The 20921-nt window shown below is 38.0% G+C and overlaps 1 protein-coding gene across 8 annotated transcripts in view; it reads left to right on the top strand.

Annotated features, from left to right (window-relative positions):
- The window catches only part of megf11 (multiple EGF-like-domains 11), a 113245-nt gene that overhangs the window by 53614 nt on the left and 38710 nt on the right, over positions 1 to 20921 (top strand). For all 8 annotated transcript variants that reach the window (XM_015047153.1, XM_015047159.1, XM_015047158.1 and 5 more), the window contains 4 exons: positions 17779 to 18025; positions 18121 to 18241; positions 18785 to 18921; positions 20222 to 20434. In XM_015047153.1, the coding sequence (XP_014902639.1) occupies positions 17779 to 18025; positions 18121 to 18241; positions 18785 to 18921; positions 20222 to 20434 (718 nt within the window). The remainder of the gene's footprint in view (positions 1 to 17778; positions 18026 to 18120; positions 18242 to 18784; positions 18922 to 20221; positions 20435 to 20921) is intronic.

The following is a 20921-nucleotide window of genomic DNA, read 5'->3' as shown; positions in this document are numbered from 1 at the left end:
TCCAGTGCTAAAATGTAAATCATACTCACTTCCCTCTCGTTATTGTAAGCCTGAATATTTGAGTATAGTCAGCAAAAAACTTCAAATGAAAAACCAATTGCAGTACTTTGATAGGACTTCCAAAGTTAGTGAACCTAACAGAAAAAACCTGCAAACAAGTGAAGTAATAAATAAGGCCTCAGACACGAACGTCCTTTAAAGGGATGGTTTGTATCCAAGTTGGGCTCTCTGTGAGATTTCCTGAGGGAATGAGGTGGTGGGGTGGTTTAAATCAACTCATCACTGTTATTCCAATGAGTTTTCTTGTGACAGTGGGGCTGTGACACCAAAATAATAGCTTTAGGAATGACTAACATCGTGCCCTGAGCTGGGTTTACAGATGGCAAGTCGACGAGACAAAACAGCTGTGTGATTGAAGACAAAGACATACTGGGAACACTGAGGGGCTGTGCACCATTGATGCCCATTGATTCTCTTCAATAACCTACACAAATATCTGCTTCCTCAGAGGCGTTGATTCTTGAATACAGAGGAAAAGCAGGGTGGCCCATCTGTGGTCAGCTGACCAACCCTATTAAGGGTTGTTGTACTCAAAAATAATAGTTATATTTTTTGACAGACATCTCACATTATAAATTTGATTGTCACACACACATTTTACATACAACACTATTCCACAAACATCAATCAGTGGCTATGTCCATGTAAATGATCAAAAACTTTGTTTTAAAAAATTGAGAGTAAAACTGATGGTGTAAAAATTTCTCAAAACTTATTGGCATCCATAAGTATTAACAGTTTTGAGATTTGATTTGTTTCAAGATGATAAAACCCTGTTTTGGAAGAAGCAGTCTTTTGCTTTTGTAACTTTCCAGTTTTTTTTACTACTTTTTTGCAAATGTAAACTTTTTAAACCAACCATGTGTTAGTTAAAATCAGTCAGAGGAACATGACTGATGTTCATCCTCTGTTCCTCATCAGTTTTCATGCGCTGAACAACTGATGAATTTGCTTTATTCAGCTCATTGTCTGCTATTAAGTAAGAGCAAAGAAATAAAAGATGTTTCTTCAATTTTATCATGTTTTGTGCGTATTATCCATCAGGTTTTTTTTTTTTTGGCATTAGTTGTGGTCAGGCAGGTAGAAACACTCCCAAAGATTAATGGCTTCATAATGGGCATTTGCATAATGTGAGTTCATTAAAAAGCAATTATCCTCATGTTTCAGTGTGCATACGGGTTTCTGTGTTGTTGGGATTAATTTAGTGGGCCCACTGATTGGCTTTCTTCAAGCTAAATCATGTTTTAGTGTTTACATAGAGGGACGTATCCATCTGCTGTAACATCTTAAATACACAAAATCCCAGGTTTGCTGTAAGAACTGACGAGCATTGTTTTGCATACACAACACACCGAGGGAAATGTCAAGGGTATGAGCAAGAAATAACAACAACGTCCACTGCATTTTACTCATGCAACTGTGTCGGTCAATAGGTTCTGCTGATTTGGCTCCAGCTTCTGTAGTTTCATTGCACGCACAGCTTAATAGAATAATCAAACTGACATATCAGAAAACAAGTTGCTCAACGCTGCGTTTCAAGCATCGTTTTCTCCACAGCAGAAGTGCTGCGTAAAAATCAGAACAAATGGAGAGAGTAATTAAAAAATGAGTAACTACTTTGACAATATGCTATGTTTAAATTCCTGTTTTAGATGATTTTAATTGCAAAATATCACAGAAATCCTTTTTTTATCTTTGTTTATTTTTTTAAAGAGATTTACACCATACTCTTTACAGGAGATGTGTCCATGTTTTATTTAGTTTGTTTTACTTTTAATACAAATATATTTCATTTTTCTGAATTTCACTTTCTTAAAGCATTTTTAAATGGCTAGATCCTTTTTTTTTGTCTCAACATGAGTTAGTATTGTTTTTCCAAGTCTGACTTTCAATCCTGAATAGCTTTATTATACTGAGAAACAATAACAACAGGTCCTTGTCATTCTTTTACTTTTTCAAATCTTAGGCTACAAGAGGCTTTAGTTTTAAATATATGGAGTACTCCTCAATCCATCTTCTTAATGAAATCTAAATGAAAAAAGTAAGGCATAACTGCTGACAAGCAAACAAATGGCTACTCACCGAAACTTACATGTGAAACCAATCTTATCTTGTATGTCTGCATGTGCACAATTAACAATCACACTGCTGGTGCCACCTTAGCAAAATTTTTGATATATTTAGCACAAAAAAAAAAAAAAGGTATATTCCAAATTTGGAATCGGCAGGTCACGCATTTTAAAGATCGCTGATCGGCCAGAAAACCCCTACTTTTAAGAATTTATATCAGGGGTCCCCAAACTTTTTCCTGCGAGGGCCACATGACTGTTCCCTTTTCTGGTCGGGGGCCGGTCTTAGTTTTTCGAGAAAAGTTTTGTCGAGGGGGCTGGGGGGAGGGGGGATTGGATTACTGCCGACGACATATTCGCGTTTGTAGATAGATTTTTACCCAGAATGCAAATGGAAAAAAACCGTGAGCGAAACGGTGACTGGTACTGACTAGTATATATTCCATTGAGGGAAACTAAGTTTCATATCTGCTCAAGAGCCCCCCTGGTGGTTGAAGAAAAATCCACATATATATGGAAAAAAACACTGAATGCTCTCTGGTATTGTTCAGGGGGCCAGACCAAATGAGGAGGCGGGCCGGATCCAGCCCACAGGCCGTAGCTTGGGGACCCCTGATTTATATAGTCAATTTAATGACCACTAGTACAAATAAAACATATTTAACAGTTATTGAGAAACCGCTTGCTTGAATATATCATTATTTGAGAGATCAGTCCTAGAACAAAGAACACTTGAGCTTCTTTGTATTTTTTGTGCCTTTGCTTGTGTACCAGGAATAGGGGAATTGCTCCTGCTAATTGTCACAGGAGAGTAACTGCTGAGTCGAGTCACGTTTTTTTAAAAGTTTGAGTTAAACATGCCCAAGTCTAGCAAGTGATGTGGATTTTGCACTTGACCTGCACATTGGTGCAGTATTCTCCGAAAATGAGCCTTCATAGAATGCCTGCTCTGCAAGAGAACCTTCCAAGTTTGTCGTCTGGGTTGAGTGCAAGGTGGTGGGTAAGATCCGCACTGAAATACAAAAAAATCTGAGGTGCACGACCAGGCACCCCGACAGCACACAAAGCCAACACACAGAGGCACGAACAGTATGACTGGCAAACGCACCTTTGCGTCCAGGTCAATGTGTCAACTCTAAACCTAACTTTAAGAGAAATCTGAGAGTAGCGATATGCAGGGACAGAAAAAGCTCACGACAATGCTCATGTCATTTAGTCTAATAAAATGAATTGAATGGGAACAGTTACAGCTAGCACATGCATGATCTTCTTGGGGGGAGCGGAATGGGAGAGGGGCTTGGATCATGGTAGGGGAAACACTATATGTTCTCTCGGTGGACAGTAGATGGGAGTATGCAAATTGACAAGAAGGTAAAAAAAAACAACTGATATATAAAAGAAATAAGAGACTGTGCAATAAAGAAAAGTTTACAACACAATAACAAATACTGTACAGTTAATAAAAACGGTACACAGGAAAAATGCCAGTGTTGAATTAACACCCAAAAGTGTCTATATGTGTCCAAATCAGCTGGTGTTAAATTCAACAATACAGAGTGTCACATTAACATTTACAATGGTGCTGGTGTTAAAATATATTAAAAGTAACACCAGTGTAGTGTTGATCACAAAACATAATGTGGTGTTAAAAAAAGTAAATAATTGACCCACAAAGTGTCAATATCAATCAAATCCAGTGGAAAATATTCAAAACAATACACAGAAATGGAAAGTTTCTTTTCTTAAACCCATTTCAGTATTATAGACCAATGTTAATTTAACAAAAAAATGGGTGTCAATCTTTTAACACTTTCAAAAGTGTTACTTTAACACCTGCTGACTTTTTACATTTTTACTGTGTATTCTCAGATTCAAAGCAATGTATAACTGAACAATTTTAGTAGCATCTGGTTTCCTCCCCCATTTCTTCTCAACTCCGACTCAGCATTTAGAAGCTAACGTTGTGCGTTGACACAACTACACAGATAGCTGTGTTTAGATTATACAGTTTTTTAAAAACCTTTTGTTTACCTTTTTAAACAGACAGTATTCCATAACATAGATAAAAACGTAAAATCTATCAACATGTACATATATTTTAGAATATATATAATTTTGAATTTGAACTATATCAAAACAGCAAAAATATATTTCTTTCCTTTTATGAATACAGACAGTGTTTTTACAAAAGAGGACAACAAGGTTGAGTAGTGAAGTGTTCATGTCTTTGTAAGTTTGTTCATGGTCAGTTGTTGGGCATTTCGTGCTGCTACAGAAAGTGTTTTTTTTTTTTACTTTCCAACCATACGGAAAAGTTCAAGGATCAAGAGACTTCTCAAGAAAATATCTTGTTCCCTTGTAAACTCTCTTCTAGTGGTAAGAACATACAAAATGTGCTTAACTTGCAATAAACTAAATTATTTTTCTTCAAGAATAAGGTTTATTTTACATCTTTAGACAAATGGACTTGTATCTACGTCATAACTTATGGTTTGTAATGTTTGCTGGTCCCAGGGGGCAATTTATCATTTAAGTCAAATAAAAGTTTAGGTAGAGAATATTGTTGATTTCTTGCTGTCATTTCAGGTAAAAGTGCCTTAATTCTTTACATCTACATCAAAGCTTTCATTGCAAATCATTTTCTAAATAAACATGCATTTCTTTATTTATTGGCACAATTCTGTAGTATTTGTAAGCACCTTAATGGGTCACCTGTCTTTGCAACATAACAAACTACTTGCTTTTAAATTTGTAACTTATTTTTTTATCATTGATCAGTGGTTTATTTGACTAAATGAATGAATTAAAATGTATTTTAGAAAAAAAATATTTGTCATCTATCACAGAATTTTATGTTAGGTGTGTATTGGAAGGTTTTTGGAAAATATTTCGTTCAAATTAAATGTTCTGATGCCACACAGAGCATCAGTGAACATCTGTGAAGCAGTTTCTTCTATCCTCTGAAAAAATAATTACTTTTTTAATCAGACAGTAATTACATGAACCTTTGCATTTTACTTTTTTTTTTAAAGCCTTACTTATAATTATGTGGGAGTGACAAAAAAAATTAAAGTGTAAAATTGTTAGGGACCAAATACAACTACTATGTTATCATATAACAATAATCAGTGCATACCTGTGTAAGTGATAAGTGTTAGTAATTTGTGCATAATGGTCAGTTTTGTGAGACTCGCTGCATTTAAAGCTTCCCTGTTGTGACACTAAATGTGCAACACAGCAGGGTTTGCCCTTACAGCTGCAGGCTGTTATGTTGTTTGTAGCTCAGCATGCTGTGCTGATGATTTTTGTGGTTTGAGAGTGCACCATCACAACCTGCTTTTGTAGCCTACTATTATCTCTATGGCTCAACATTGTGCATAGCTATCTAAGGTTGGATAAATTTGAAAAACTAAAATGGAATAAAAAGGCTGAAAACCTCTGAAACATAAGCCTGATTTGACCAGTTACATACTCAAAGACACATGAATCAATCTGTTTTTATATAGAGGTGTTAGCAAATAGAATCGGATTGTGTTTGTGCTGCAGGATAACCACAGAAGTAACCACATAAGTCATAAAAAGTTGCACTAATTGCTACCATGTATACACATTTAACAGCTGAAACTTTCTCTTGTTTAGTACTTCATTTTTAGGACCACTTCTGCAAATTAAGTCTAGCAAAAAAAAAAAAAAAAAAATCTCCACTTAGAATAGTTAAGTAACAACAAAAGCTCCCACTCACAGGCTTGCTCTCAAAATGAAACAGAGTGCTGGGTAAAAGATTGTGATTTGATTTTACTAATGATGGAAAACACACCTGAAGCTCTTAGGATTGGGACACACACAATCACATCTTGATTTCATATTTTTCTTTGTTTCACTCAATGTTATTCTGAATTCCCACCTTTATTTAATCAAAATTTATTATGAAAGTGTATTCTCAGTAGATACTTTTAAACCAGAGAAATAAAGCTTTGCTTTCTGCTGAAGACACACAAACATTTTGCGAGCTGGGATTTTTAGGGGAACTACATGCAATCACCATTGGGTTCCAGTTTCCCCAAAAGAGAAAAACATTGCAACAAACAAATCTGTTAGAGTGAAAATGAACAAAATAAAATGACTGGGTGAATAAATGTGCACATTTAGATTTGATTCCAGTATCCACTCTCCTTGGGGAGATACTTGCCATCAGTTGTGGAAAATCTATAAGAAATTGTGAAGAAACTGTAAATAAGGTTCAGCTGTCATTTTTGGAATTTTTATTTGCATCCTTTAGCTAAAGTCCTAAATTGGAGAGTGTTTGGTGGGATGGAGGAGCCGTCACGAACTGGGACGCAGTCCTATAGTAAAGTCTGTGCCGACATACAGCACACACGCACACACGCATACATGCACATGCAAAAAAAAACATACGCACATTCAACGTGACTTGCTTTTTGGTCTCAGCATAAACTGGCACGGTTCGTCGTGGCTGCACAGGCGGTGTTCCTGCCTCAGTTGTCATATGCATCCTAGCTAGCAATTTTCAGAGTCAAACATTTCAGATATTCAAACAAAGATATTTCCGCATTAAAGCACGCCAGAAGAGAGTCACGTGACGGCATAATGACGTCATCATGACGTTGTATAAATTGAGTCTTTCCTGTCCACGTTTTATATATTTATATACCATAGCAGACTAAACATGCCCATCAAATATCAAAGAAAATTTTAGCTACGATGACAATATTGGTTGAATAGTTGCTTAAAAAAAAGGCTAATTGTGGTTTAATTTTGATGTCTTCAAAATAAAATACCAATGTTGTGATATTACAGCTAAGTGTGAATATGTACTGCTAAGAAACTATCTTCTCAAAAAAATCCTCAACACAAACCTTGTTTTGAAGAAATTAATTAAAAACAAGTTCACAGTGCCAAGCAGAACAAAAATTAAAGTATCATTTTTTCAAAAATATTGAGAAAATGGCAGTAGGCTACTACATTAGGCTTGTTTCTTAACCATAGCTTTGTAATTAATTATCTGATATGTTTTGGCACTGTATGCACTTTGTGTGGAATTTATTTGGTTTTATACAATGTTGGACCAGGTCACTCTTGAAAATAAGAATTAGTTTTCTCAATGACATTTACCCTATATAAATAAAAGGTCAAGTAAAAAAAAAAAAAAAAAAAAAAAAAACCCCCTTTGGCACTTATTGATTATTTATAGCCAAAACAAACCTTTTGTTACACAACTGAAACTAGCTAGCTGAGTTTTCTTTAACATTATCCACAATGGACTCTAAACAGTAAGCTGATCAGATTTCTCAGTGCACTTCCAGTCACAATGACTGTTTTTTACTTAAGTTTGAGATGCATATTGTTATGCTTGTTCTTGGATCATTTATGTATGTTTGGGTATATGAGCCCCCACCTCAGCTCTGATTCCTTTTTATTGCTTTTGTCTTGTGGCACACAGAGCAAGGGTTTTGTTTTCCACAGGACAGGGTGAAGGGTAAATAATTAATTGGAAGGAGCAGTGGGCTGTGTAACAATTTGCTGATCCAGAGAATTTCATGAGCCGTGTGAGGTTCTCTTGAACAACTGACTGGTTTATACTGCTCTGAGGCAAAGAATCTTTTTCCAGCCTGCCTGCATTGCTGCTCAGCGTGACTAACTTTATTAAAAAAGCGAGGGACGCTCTTTTAAGTATGTTCACTTTTAAGTGCTTGTTTGGAATGCTGCACAAGATGACCCCGGCCCTGTACGTCTTGATCAACCGCCGGAGCTGTTAACCCTGTTAGGGCTGTCCTGTAGAGGGATCTAGCTGGCACCTGCTGCACTTTTATCGATTCAAGCTAACATCCTTAGTAGAACACAGACAAATTATCAGATCCTCGTCTGGGTAAACAACTGAGCAGGAGCTTTTAATCAGTAATGCATAGGTCTAAAAAGATTACACTGGTCTCTCATTAGTTTTGAGTCTCCAAATAAGCAGCCGTCAAATGCTGTTAGTTTTCAGCCAACTGCACGGTGGTGTAAGGAGCGAGCACATGGAAAAGAAGCAAAGTGTACATAGTGTCGCTGTGTTGTTTCGTTAGCTTGATGCTCTGCTCTTCTCCCCCCGGGGAAATATGAACACACAGGGCCTCGGTCGGCTAAGATGAATTAGGGCAGGACAGAAGACACGCCCATCAGCAGACGCTGTAGCAGGTTGTTATTCCAATTCACCAGAATGACCCACATGACTATTGGCAGCGGGGCTTCTTTTTTTTTCCACAGCATGTTTAGAATCCCGTTTGTCAAACTCTAGTGAATGCATCTTTAAAATTTTACTTGCTTTTCTGAGGACTAATAAATAACTGTTTTTCAGACGTCAGCAGAACAGAAAGGGGACGGTGGCTTTTCTCCTCGCTTATTGGCAGCTTTTACAGCCTCAGTTTTTAACAATACTGGGAGACATCTATCACTAAGTGCAAACTCCTCACTTTACACAACAATCATCTCCTTCTCTCTAGACCCTGAATAAGACCTGTCTGCTTTTCACTCTTTTTCTCTGCATCATTGAGTCAGGAAGGTGGGATGAATAGCTTAATGTGAGTCAGGCTTTTATTGAATAACTCCAGTGTTAGAAAAAGCAGAGCAGTGGGTAGTTTTGTGTCACTTAAATTGCAGGGAAATTGTTTCAGTTCTGTTCAAGAAAAAGCTTTTAATAAAAAAAAAAAAAGAACAGTGTCAAAAAGGAAGCGTGTGTCTTTATAATGCTATCCTAGGTAGTGATTTGTTGGTACCGTGTCTAGCCATTAAGCATGATTTCAAAATTTATGTGTAGTAGGAAAAATATCACCAGAAAATGTGTGTTTTCAAGTGCAAATCGCAAAAGATGAAAGTTGTTTGGTGAGACTCCATGCAGTTGCTGCAAGATGTATTGTTTCATGTGGGGTCCATAATTCCAGTCACTCAAAAAGCAGAATCAGTGCTGAATTGTTTTACTACATTAGACTAATGAGACACACCTGAATTCATTAGATTTTCATTGATTGTCCATTTTTATAATGATATTTTTATGTAAATTTATGGATTTTTCTTCTATGGACTCCAAGTCAAATTCTAAATTGTAATGCAAGTTGAAACTCAAATACAACTGAGGGAACTAGAGTGCAGAATGTAATATTTTGTTTTTGATGTTTAAAGAGACCATACCAAAATAAAATAACTTGGATAATTTTATTTTTTTTATTACAAATTCAGATAGTTTCTGCATACCTATAACTCCTTTACTTAGTTGCACAAAGATACAATCCTCAGCCATTTTATTTTACAAGGTTGCAAATGTATCATCATCCTTCTGGAAGGTGAATCTCTCCCCAAATAGCAAGGCTTTTACAGCCTCTAAAGGTTTTTTGTTATTTTCTTTTTCTTTCTGAGATTCCACTCTATTTAGTCATTAATCTTCCCATCTCCTCTGACCAGCTGCCATATTAAAAATAGGTGCCCAAATGAAGTGTTTCTCTGTACTATACAATTTCATCTTGAAATTTGTTGGCACCATGTCCCACCATGACGCTTGATTTCAAAATAGAAAATAGAGGTGCAAAGTGCTTTGCACTTACAGAACTGGAACTTACGGTTGTTTCTTTTCATAGGGAAATGAAGGAATTTAATCAAGACAGTGAGTCATGCTACTTTGCTGTGCTATGAGCTCTACTAAAGTAAGTGTGGAGGAATGGGTTCTCAGGCATTATGCCTTTCTTCTCTTTCGTTAAGTCATCTCTCAAATGTCTGCAGACTGCGTTATGTGACAGTGACTCAGGCCACAGGGAGTGAGGTTGGGCTGTACGCCACATTTTCCTGCTCCAGTAACGTCGATTTTCTTTTTCCTGTTGGAAATGTGAAAGTAGCAAGCAGCCATCACTACCAGCAACCTCATGTGGCCACCATTTATACTAAATGTGATTGGGCTGTAATTGAAGTTTTCTTTTGTCTTGCATCAAGCTGTATAAATTGGAGCACAAAACTCAGCATGGGGAGAAAAGTTCTCTGTTTAAAGAGATTGACTAGCATACACATTTTCAGTTTAGCCTTGCAAAGATTATGGCAGCTCTCTGCAGTGGAGACTTATGGAGAACTGTGGTGAACGTAGAATCCAAGTTCAGGAAGTCGGCTGCTGAAAGCTCTGTGGTTTTAATCCTGTTGCAGCCAGCCACTGATTATGCAGACTCTTGAGTACACTTCAAAGCTCAGCTACTACCATGATGGCTCTCTCAGCCGGTTCTTTGGAAGCTTCAACCTGCCTGTAGCCCTCATCATGATCTGTTTTGTTACACCCAAGGGGATTTTGGCCCGCCCTCTTGGGATTGGACCTTTTTCTCTGTGTGTGAGGTTATCTACGTTTTGACTGTTATCAACACCGATAGTCCAGGTTGTAAGGTGTGTGTTTTCTCTGGTGAGGTACACTGACCTAGGTCAGACCACTTAATGGGATGGATTGCAACTTCTCGGGATTCAGACATGAGTGGGATTTCCTGCCCACACACCTCAAACCCACAGGGGTCCCTATCACTGTACACAATTTAGGTGTACCCTCTAGAAAGTGAAGCTTTTATGCTACATGTTTCCTCTCTTTGCTTTCTCTCTCTGTGTTTCTGCCTGCAGCTCATCATGAACTCTGACTCCTTAATCACAGTTAAATGCTGTCAGAGCTGGGAAGAGAAAGACTGCCGGCTAAAGTTGGAGAACCTCTGCTTAGTTGAGAGGCGGTGAGATAATGGGTTTTGCTGGGAGTGTGCTGAGGCCGCTGGATGTAAACTAAAGAAGGTTTAAGGCTCAAACTGGTAATGTTGTTCAGGCTTCAAAGGATTAAAAATCAAGTCTTTTGTCCTCTTTTCTTAAGTATTGTATCTTTTGCGATATCCAGTTTCCTACAAAAGCATGCATCCCTCATAAACCTTTTCACAAACTTTATTGTCTTTTTTGGTGGTGACAGGGTCATGTCATAGACCACCACAAAGTTGTGCATGTCTGTGAAGTTGAAGACTCTTTTTTTGCATTTGAACTTACCAATCTTAAGTAGCAAGACACATTTTGCTGATTATACCTGCAAGTCTTTGGGTGTCTCGACCAGTTTTGCACATCGGGGCACTGATATGCTTGCCCATTTTCCATTGTAAAATAGATTTGACTCAGTAGATATGTCCTCTTCTGACAAGAATAGGAGGACAAATAGGTCTAAACCTACACTAGGTCTGAAAATATCAGGAGCTAAAACGTTGACTTTGTCCTTAAGCCACTTTACTCATATTTTCATTCATATATTTCTGGCCATGCTCATTTCATCCAACTCCAATCCTTTAGATCTCACTCTACACCCGCTGATTCATGTGTGCCCCAAGGTTGTATCCTGGGTCCCCTTCTTTTCATTAGCTACATTGTTACCTGTGGCAATATTTTACTTAAATTCAATATCAGTTTCCATTGCTTTGTTGATGACACCCCCTTCCTTAAGCTTCCCTTAACGCTGTTCCTAATGGAACAGAGTTTCTACTCTTGGACAGAAAATTCACGCTTTCCAAAATCAACTGTTTCAATTTGTCTATTGAAAACTCCTTGGTTTCTCCTTCCCCTCAGGTTAAGAGTTTGGGTGTCATCCTCAACAAGACTGTCATTTCACTGTCATATCAATAAAATTACCGGGTCTGCATACTTCTTTCTTTGTGTAAACTGACTCCATCCCTCTCCTTCCCTATGTTCTCATTATCTCACATGTCCACAGTTTTAAAGCAACTTCACTGGCTTCCGGTCATATACAGAATCCAGATTAAAATACGGCTGTATACCTTCAAAGCCATCCGTAACTTCTCCACCGTACTTTGTCCGATCTCCTGTACATCACCACTCTTTCATGATCTCTCCGTTCTTCCTCTTCTATCTACCACCCTGTTCCCTCTGTTCACCTCAGCACCATGGGAGAGCAGAGCCTTTTCTCACTCTGCTCCCCTACCTCCGGATATCTGTAATATTGAGTCTATTCTTTCAAAATGCAACTCAAGACCTGACATTTGTAAATGTCATTGTTTTTCCTTTTTCTACATCTGTGTTTAGTTTTATCATATTCTTGTGTTGTTGTTGTTTTTCTTGGGTGTCACTAATGAATAAAATGCGTCATTAAAAAATGCATTATTTATAACCACTTTGGTTGTTTGCTCAGGGTTATTGACCATTTGGATAACCAATCTGTGCCCAATTTCTTGGCTGATGTCTACAGATGTTGCTTTGGCAAGGCACTGCATATTTCTTGTACTTTTATACAGCACTCTATATTTATTTTATACAGCATTATATATTTCTTGTACTTATTTTGTAGTTACTATATATTTCTTATACTTTTTCAAGACACTGTATATTTCACATAAGCATAATTCTTTTCTCCTTATACCATCTGTTTTCTTAAGTGTACCAATTCCAACTGCAACAAAACAGCCCCACAACATGATACTGCCACCCTCATACTTCAACATTTAGAATGGCACAAGCCTCCACATTTTGGACCAAAATACTTTTATTTCTGAAACACAGAATCTGTCTCCGGAGCCGTTCCCAACATTTCTTTATTTGAATTTCAGTTTATTTCTTAAGGGACATTGCATATTAATCATCCTGAGTGAGTACATTAAGACAACCATGTAAATATGCCAGTTTCAGCCACTAAGGCTAGTTTTTATCTGTAGTCCACTGGCAGGTTAATGATAAATTAAAAAAACAATTGATACACATGTAATATATCAATTATAAAAAATGGTTTATAGTAGAACAAGTTACAATAAGCATTTCACACCCATGAAAACAAACATAAGGCATTTGTTAATTCAGATAGATTAATTTAACACCTTGGCTGTCACCCCAAATGTTAGTCGGTGTATTAGCCACCGGTGTCCTCATAACAGCGAAGGGCTTTTAAAACATGAATGTCCAAAAAGAGATTTCCAGAGTGATATTTTGCAATCCCCTCTAGCGGATCTTATGGTTCTATTTGATTGTAATTTTAAAGGTGGTGAGCCCAGTCAATGAAGCACTTTGTATGTAAGTATAATATCTGAATAGGTGATAATATTATCTCAACTCAAAAATTTATACTTACTTAATATTTTACAATGATGATATGAGTTAGATTTTTTTTTTTTATCCAGAGTTTTCAAAGCCTACTTATAAAATCTTTCTGTTGGCTGTAATATGAGGTTGCTCGCCGGGGACTCGCTCGTCAAGCAATAGGCTATATGGGAAGAAATTGTGGCATTAAAGTATTTTTTTTGAAGCTTCTACTGTGAAATTATTACTTGCATATATATTTTGGAACAGTAATACAGCACCTGATCTAGAAATTGTTCCCAAAGATGATACAGCTTCACAAGTCTTTTCTTGATGTCTTGGCTGATTTATTTTGACTTTACAACAGCGTCACACCAGAAATCGGTGTGTTTCAGCTGTGACATTAAAATGCATTCATGAGTTAATTGGAGGCAAGTGTGCCTCCAACTTACTCAAGTATGTCAGTTAACCTATCAGAGGTCTCCAAAGCTCTGCCCAACAATGGGCTTTTCCTCATTGTTCAGAGACAGTGATCATTTTGCATGTAAACATCTGTATTAGGACCTCCATCACTCTGTCAAGTTGTTTGCCATTAGGTTTCTTGCATGATTGCCCCATAGATAGAGCTCAATTCTTCTTCCCACCAACTTTGACCAGTTTCCCTCTCTCTACTAAAGAAAATCAGCCCCACAGCATGGTGCTGCCAACCTAATGTTTCCCATAGGGAGAGTGTGTTTTATGTGCAATATTAGTTTTCTGCCACAAATATACTGCTCAAAAAAATAAAGGCAACATTTCACTTTAATTTTGTGTGTGGCTCCAAATCCAGGCCTCCATTGGTTAATAAATTTGATTTCCATTGATGATTTTTGTGTGATTTTGTTGTCAGCACATTCAACTTTGTACAGAACAAAGTATTCAATGAGAATATTTCATTCATTCAGATCTAGGATGCGTTATTTGAGTGTTCCCTTTATTTTTTTTTGAGCAGTGTACAATTTTGCAAACAGGCCAATTAGTTCAGTTTTAATTTTCACATTTGGTTTGTCCCCCGCATGGATGGTGTCAAACTGCAAACACTACACAGTTAATGATTTTCTTTAAAAAAAAAAAAAAAAACTTTGTTCTTATTATTGCTTTTACTTTTGACACACTACAGGCCAAATTCATAGAATTAAGACTAACAGCTGCCCTGTCCACAGATCGTCACAGCTGAGATTGGAACTCTGCGTCTCCACCACAGTTACTGGGCCTCTTGGCTGCTTTTCTGATTACTGCTCCCTGTGCCTGACCTGTCAGCTTTGACGGGTTTGCATTTGGACCACGCTTTTTCCTTTTTCAGACAATCGACCATGACACAGTACTTGTCATTGAGATTGTCAATGCTTAGAATACTATTTTCTAACCTGAACTTGTTTTAAACTTCTCAACAACCTTATCCTTGACCCGTCTGTTTTCAATAAGATGTTTGTAAGAAGCACACTATTTAAGTGACTTTTGAACTGGATTTCATTTATGGGGAGTAAAGAGTGTGAAAAAAAACTGAAACCACTTGTTCCAAATCGTTATTTATTAAATGTTTCAAAAATACATGTGTTATTTTACTTCTCCTACACAATTATTTCTAACTTTTGTTGATCTATAATTTATTTTATCTCTTTTGAAATAGAAACAAAATATAGAGAATCTACTTTTGCAAAGTACTGTAAATGTAAGAATAAAAAATGCCCCTCACTGTTGTTGTGATTCAGATTTGGGTTGAACACATTAGTTATGATGCCTCTAGTTATGTGGGTTGCCTATTTTTCTGATGTGCTTAGGGAACACTGATGAGTGCTTATAGACCGCTAAACAGAGCTGCAGCTAAGCTGCTCATCCATTACCACAACTGCCCGAACACACCTCAGATTTAATGTGCCAGGGTCGTTTGCGTGGCAGCAGCTCAGCCTTCAGGGAGCTCATTCATGGCAAAATGCAGGCCAGGAGCAGATTAGATCAAAATCAGTGTGAGCCTTGTAATGCGGCCTCTAGTCTGTCCAGCCGGCTGAAGTAATACTGCACTTGCCCGGTGTTTAGAGACCCCCTTCGGAGCGGACCTGTCCGCATCAGGGAAGGGTTGATCATCATCCTGCTGTGTACCTGGAAAAAACAGGCTTCAGTGCCTTCCATGAAAGAGGGTTCATTAGGCTCCTACTCTGACTGATCACAGCTTTGGCAAAGAGAGCATACGAGGAGGGGGGAGAAGTGTCTTTACATTTACAACTGAGGCTGCAATGATGTGGGAATCGATGATTGAGTATTTGCCTCTCTCTCTGTTGTGCTGGTTAGGATCTCAAGCTGGGCTTCTATGTGAAGCAATACAGCGCTGGTAATGCGGCTACTGATGGAGAGACATAAAGCCAGAACAATCACGTAAATCATAGAGCTTCTCAAAAGAGCAATTACCCTGGTGGGAGTGAGAACTGTCCTCAAACCCATCTCAGAGCTGATTGTTCATCACTAAGGAGGCCGTTGGTCATTTAACCTTGAAAATTAGCAGTTTGCTTGCAGTTATAGATTTTATTGAGTTTTTGTAAACAGACCAGTTCCCAGTGGAATGAGTTTGTTTTACATCATTCCCTCATGTACTATTAGGCAATGTCAGTGAGCTCTAGATAACGCCTTATTATAGCTTAATCGTTTTACAGGCAGATGGGCAATTTTTGCTGGTTACTGGTGCTTACACTTGCAGACACTTTGCATGGTTGTTATGGACCATATACTCGACTGTGGTCTCATCTAGGTCTTAATTCTGGCTATGCCTTTCCGCGTTGTCAGACAGTGAGCAGGGATGCTCTGGTCACAGTATTGTTGCTGATTTCTTTTTTTCGAAACGCTTTGAGAGGAATGGGTCTTCCAGCCATCGTCTTGTCCTTGCATGGTCATAGGGGGGACAGTGACAATCTCCAACAGTCATTGGGTGAGAGGCGGGATACACCCTGAACAGGTTGACAGTAGGAATTGGACACATTTTGTCCAATTCCAGTCACTCTGCAGGAACTATAATTCTGTAGGAAGCGTGTTGTAATAAGACAAAAGCATAGCATTGAACATATGCTAGTTATTATTTATTAATATTGGGAGCAGATGTGAAGGTATGCAGTCTGTCTGAAATCAGTCTCTGTAAAATAGAGTTTTCTGACTATTTTAAGCAGAGACAAATGATTAGGAAACTTGCATCTTAAATTGTCTAGCGTCTTATGTTAGCAATAAAGATGGCTAGTAAAACTGCAGCCTTTGTGATTATTCTCTAAATAATATGGAACATTTCCCGACTTCTAAGATTTCGAAGAGGACACATTTAATAGGTTCACTCCCTTGCAGTGAGGATGAATTGCAAAGTTGTCATGGAAGCAATGGTTTTTAATAAAGTTATTTCATATCTCTGCTTATTTTGATTTTATTAGTAAATATTTAACTAACTTATCCTCACACATTACATCCAGACCAAAGAGCGTCTTTGTCACAGTGATCTAGTGCTTATATATGGTGCATTGACGATTCACAAACCAGTTCGGTTTCAATCAACAGTCCAATTCTGTGTGTGTTTCAGGCAATATTTACTGCGCTTAAACATTTCATAGTTTAAAATTTATTGGTCTATTTTATGCCTTACCTTGAAGTCACTTTTCTTTTTTGCAAGTCAGCACACACAGGAATGGGCAAGTTGTCTCTGGACATTTTTGTGATAATTTTGCAGACATAACAAAATAAATCCAGATTGTTTGTATATAATTTTGATTAAAAGACAGTTAACCCTATGACCATTTCCTCCTGAATAGAACTTGATTCTTTTTAGGCATACTAGCTGACAGTTTCTTATTTGATGTCAATTAATAAACGCTTTATTGTTCTTTTGGCGACTGAATGGTTGGAGAGAGGCGTTTCAAACTGTTGCTTCTCTGGTTGTCTTTGCTCTTTCTGCCACTCTTAAAGAAATGAACAAAAAACAATGGACTACAATAGAAACTTCAGTGTAGTGTTATAGTTTTAAGGATTGGAGTTTGAGACTTCAATTAATACCCCTGCATATAAAGCAAAGCAAAAGGCAGCCTAGTCACGTTTAAATGAGGTGAAACACAGAGGCCTAAAATATAAATTAAAGTCCTCAGTAAGCTGAACTGGGTGTCTACTTACTTCATGCCCACAGACGCTCAGTCACTTAGTGCACGCCTTGAGGGAAACTGGTGTGGCTCCAAAAATCCAAATTTTCCCCTTAAAATACACATGGGTAAAATTTTAGCTGCAATTGAGGCATATAGTTCTTTGACAAATATCACAGATCTTATCATTTTATATAAAACCCTGACTTTCACACTAAGAGTTGTCATTTTTAGAATATAATTTGAGTAGATTCCTTTCTTGACATTTATTATTTATAATGAGCTATTTAATGTTTTGAGGAGAATATTAATGAATAATTTAATTACTTTTCTTTCTTTTAAAGGACCACTGTGATTTCAAGAACAAATAGAATAACTTATTTTTTAAATTATTTTGATGTTCTGACCTTTATAATCCCTTTTTATTTGTGTGCCCACAGGCTGTGAGAGTGACTTCTGGGGACCTCACTGCAGTAATCGTTGCCAGTGCCGAAATGGGGCTAAGTGTAACCCTATAACAGGGGCTTGTGTGTGCACGGATGGGTACCAGGGGTGGCGTTGCGAGGACCTGTGTGAGAACGGTTACTATGGCAAGGGTTGTCTGCTGCCCTGCCAGTGTCTCAATGGTGCCACGTGTGACCATGAGACAGGAGAGTGCATCTGTGCGTCAGGATACACAGGAGCTTTGTGAGTACCAGAAACACACTTGCTACTTTGCTGCTTTCTGAGTGAAAATATTGGCGTACATTACGGGACTTGATGCCTGACATGTGTGGTGGCAGCTGCGGGGAGCGGTGCCCCTCCGGCAGCCACGGACCGCAGTGTGAGCAGCGCTGCCCCTGTCAAAATGGAGGAACATGTCACCACATTACCGGAGACTGTTCCTGCCCTGCTGGTTGGACGGTAGGTCACAAAAAGAGCAAAAATGTAGTAAAAGAGAAATCCCTCAGAGAAGAAAATGATTGAATGTCATTGGGCTTATGTTTAAGACTGCCTTTGTGTTTCTTCATAAAAGAAAAAAAGGAAACTTTTTGTTTGCATTTTTTTTAAATTATGTTGGATGATAATCTTTTACACAACTCTTCATAAATATGTTTCTTCTTTTATTGTAGGAAATTACATTTTTCCAGTGTGGAAAAAAAATCCCATGATAAAAAAATAATTGCTTTTACAACATCATTGTGCTACAATTACTACACCCTTAGTAAGCCTAAAATAAATGTTGAAAATGTTGTAATTTGTGTTTTCATTACTGTTTTTATGACCAGGTACTACCTCTTTGCCAGATCATGCTATATTTAAATTTGATATGTACCATGGGTACCAAACAGATTGTATTTGTAGTGGTTGCCTACATATCTGCAGACTTTGACCGTTTAGGCTCAGGCATTAACATTTGTGTTCAGAGTTTCTCCTGTGGTATTTACATAGTCTTGTCCTTTGAAGGGTTCGGTGTGCGCTCAGCCCTGCCCTCTGGGCAAATACGGCATCAACTGCAGCAAAGACTGTTCGTGTCGCAACGGCGGTCTGTGCGACCGTGTCACTGGAATGTGCCAGTGTACAGCTGGATTCAGTGGACGCAGGTAGACAACTGATGCCCAAACACATCATTCATTTGTCGTTCTGGGAATTACTCAGCGCAAACTTTCTCACTTATGCTTTAAACCGTACGTGGGTCAGACAATGACATGGTTTATTAATATTTTGATCTGACGCAAAACTATGAGTTTGAGACACTCACTGACCTATTCCCATTGTTAATTTCCAAATGAGGCATAAATCTGGCTTCTGTTTTAAAAGATAACAGTAACGCTATAAAATCTCTCTCTCAGGAGAAATGAGCATTTATTAACATCCATTACTCCATCTGAAGGTGCACTGGAAGCTTTTAATAGGGGTGTTTATGCCTAATTAATCTTGTACTGCATCCTGGCCAGAAAGGTTTCATGTCTGGAGGCCTCATCCACATTCACTCCTCCCAGCCTGTCCATTGATCTCACCATGGGCTATATGCTGTTTGGGTTCTGCTCATTAATTATAAGTAATGGACTTAGATTAAGGCCTCATCAACATACACGGATCTTTTTAGTTTCCCATGCCTGCTGGAGAGGCCCAGGGCAGCCGCGTTTATTAGTTTGAGTAAAGCAATTGTCTCTTTGATGGAAACACCTCCTTTACAAGACCTTTCTTTTACTTTATTATTTCACAAAATTGCCCTCATTAATTTTGTCAGTGGCAGGTGAATGAACCTGCCAGGAATAATCTGAGATCACGTTAACCCCCCCAGCCTCTTCTGTCGAGTATAATATTTCAGTTGTCCCCTGATATTACTAAAACTGAGGAGACTCAAACATGAAGCATGGTTCGAACGTTTTCTTATGTAGTTGAACTATTTGCAACAGCTTTGTTCAACTCCTGAGACCGATAACCCACTAATGCAGTATAAAGAAGTGAAAAGAGGACAAAAATCAATTTTCTGATCTGGTTCAGTTCTTCATGTTGGAAAAACTCTCAAGTAATTTTAATTTTCCTGCATGACGACGACTGCCAAGTCTCATCGAGCCCCTGCAGAGACACAGAGGTGTTCGCAGCAGGCTCTACTTTTAGGGATTTTGTGAGAAGTACTTGAAGAAAATTGACCATGCTAGTCTAGGTCTTTTAAAGCACATAGCCATATTTTGAATGTTGAAGTGTTAATAATATATGTGGTTATTAAAAAAAGAATTTTACTTAAAAAAGAAATAGCCACTGAAGTGTTTAATTTTTTTTTTTTTTTTTGCTTGGCACTGGGTTAAATTATTTATTTTGTAGGTTACTATTGATCATTTTTTATCCTCTCCCTGTGCAGCATTTTAGTGTCATTTCTGTGCAACTTTCATTCAGATGTCAAGAAGACTGTCCGGTGGGCACCTATGGTCCACAGTGCAACCAAAGGTGTGAGTGTCAGAACGGTGCGAAGTGTCACCACATCAACGGCGCTTGTCTGTGTGAAACAGGCTTTAAAGGCCCTAATTGTCAAGAGAGATTCTGTCCTTCGGGCCTTTACGGCCTCATCTGTGACAAGTACTGCCCTTGTAATACCACCAATACTGTCAGGTAAGTGATAATCTCGGTGCATAGCAACACTTGGCACTGGCTGATAACCGGTGCCAACGTATACCAAGGTTATACACAGGGGTCCTGTCTGGGGCCACTCAGAAATACAATCAGAAAGAACAATACATTAAAAAAATATTGGTGGCACCTCTGTTCATGGTCTACAGATTGAGTACAACCACTTCTTTGCTTGAATCACATAACATTATAAATGGAAAGTAACTTCTTTAGTTCACACCATTGCCTTATGCTCATTTCACCCTGCATGTTAAGCCTCATGCTTAGGAAGTTATTTTAGATTCAGATCTTCATTAAAAGAAAGAGATCAGTACAGACTTTAAAACATTCCTCACTAACTAAAAATCATCACAAACTAAAATTCTTCAGGCTTTCATTACCTCACAGTTAGATTACATCAATTCTTTATACCTGGCACTTCCTCTGTCTCAGTTATCACGCCTGCAGCTTGTTCACAGTGCTGCTCCAA

The sequence above is a fragment of the Poecilia latipinna genome, unplaced genomic scaffold, assembly GCF_001443285.1.
Source record: "Poecilia latipinna isolate Pla-1442-1.1 unplaced genomic scaffold, P_latipinna-1.0 Scaffold811, whole genome shotgun sequence".
Lineage (NCBI taxonomy): Eukaryota > Metazoa > Chordata > Actinopteri > Cyprinodontiformes > Poeciliidae > Poecilia > Poecilia latipinna.
This window is presented reverse-complemented; position numbering and strand designations above follow the sequence as displayed.